At 56.7% G+C, this 471-nt stretch overlaps 1 protein-coding gene across 1 annotated transcript; it reads left to right on the forward strand.

Moving 5' to 3' along the window:
* Positions 1-147: 147 nt before the first annotated feature.
* On the forward strand, positions 148-471 carry DQ04_13411000 (hypothetical protein; the record flags this gene model as incomplete). The annotated part of the gene is made up of 1 exon (XM_009316949.1): positions 148-471. A coding segment is annotated over one exon (324 nt), but the record flags the coding sequence as incomplete, so codon positions are not given.

The raw sequence follows: 471 nt of genomic DNA on the forward strand, positions 1-471 counted from the left end.
GCCGTCAAGGCAGATGGGGTTGTGCTTTCACACCACCAAAAGGCCAACCACCTGGCCCGCATGTACGCTGCAATAGCGCGAAGGCACCCGCGATCCGACCCCCCGCCCCCGATCAAAACAAGGGATGCCGATTTTTAGCCAAAAACAATGGCTGAACTCGATTGTGCACTGCGTCTTCTGCCGCTGGGATCTGCACCAGGACCTGACATGATACATGGGGAGGCACTACGGCACCTTGGACCATGCGCGAAACACTCTGCCCTAACGCTCTTCAGCAAGAGCCTGCGCACTGGCATCGTCCCACAGAGCCGGAGACACGGGATTATAATCCTACTGCTGGAGACGAGCATGCGCCTATTGAGCTGTCCCGCACTAAAGGGTCTACGCTGTCACTTTGGGGTGGATGGGGGCGACATGGAGAAGTTGTGCTTTATGCAGAAGTTGGCCAAATTCCTGCTTGCAGTGGAAAGG

This window comes from Trypanosoma grayi (genome assembly GCF_000691245.1).
Source record: "Trypanosoma grayi strain ANR4 Tgr_1341_V1, whole genome shotgun sequence".
In the NCBI taxonomy this organism is placed as follows: domain Eukaryota; phylum Euglenozoa; class Kinetoplastea; order Trypanosomatida; family Trypanosomatidae; genus Trypanosoma; species Trypanosoma grayi.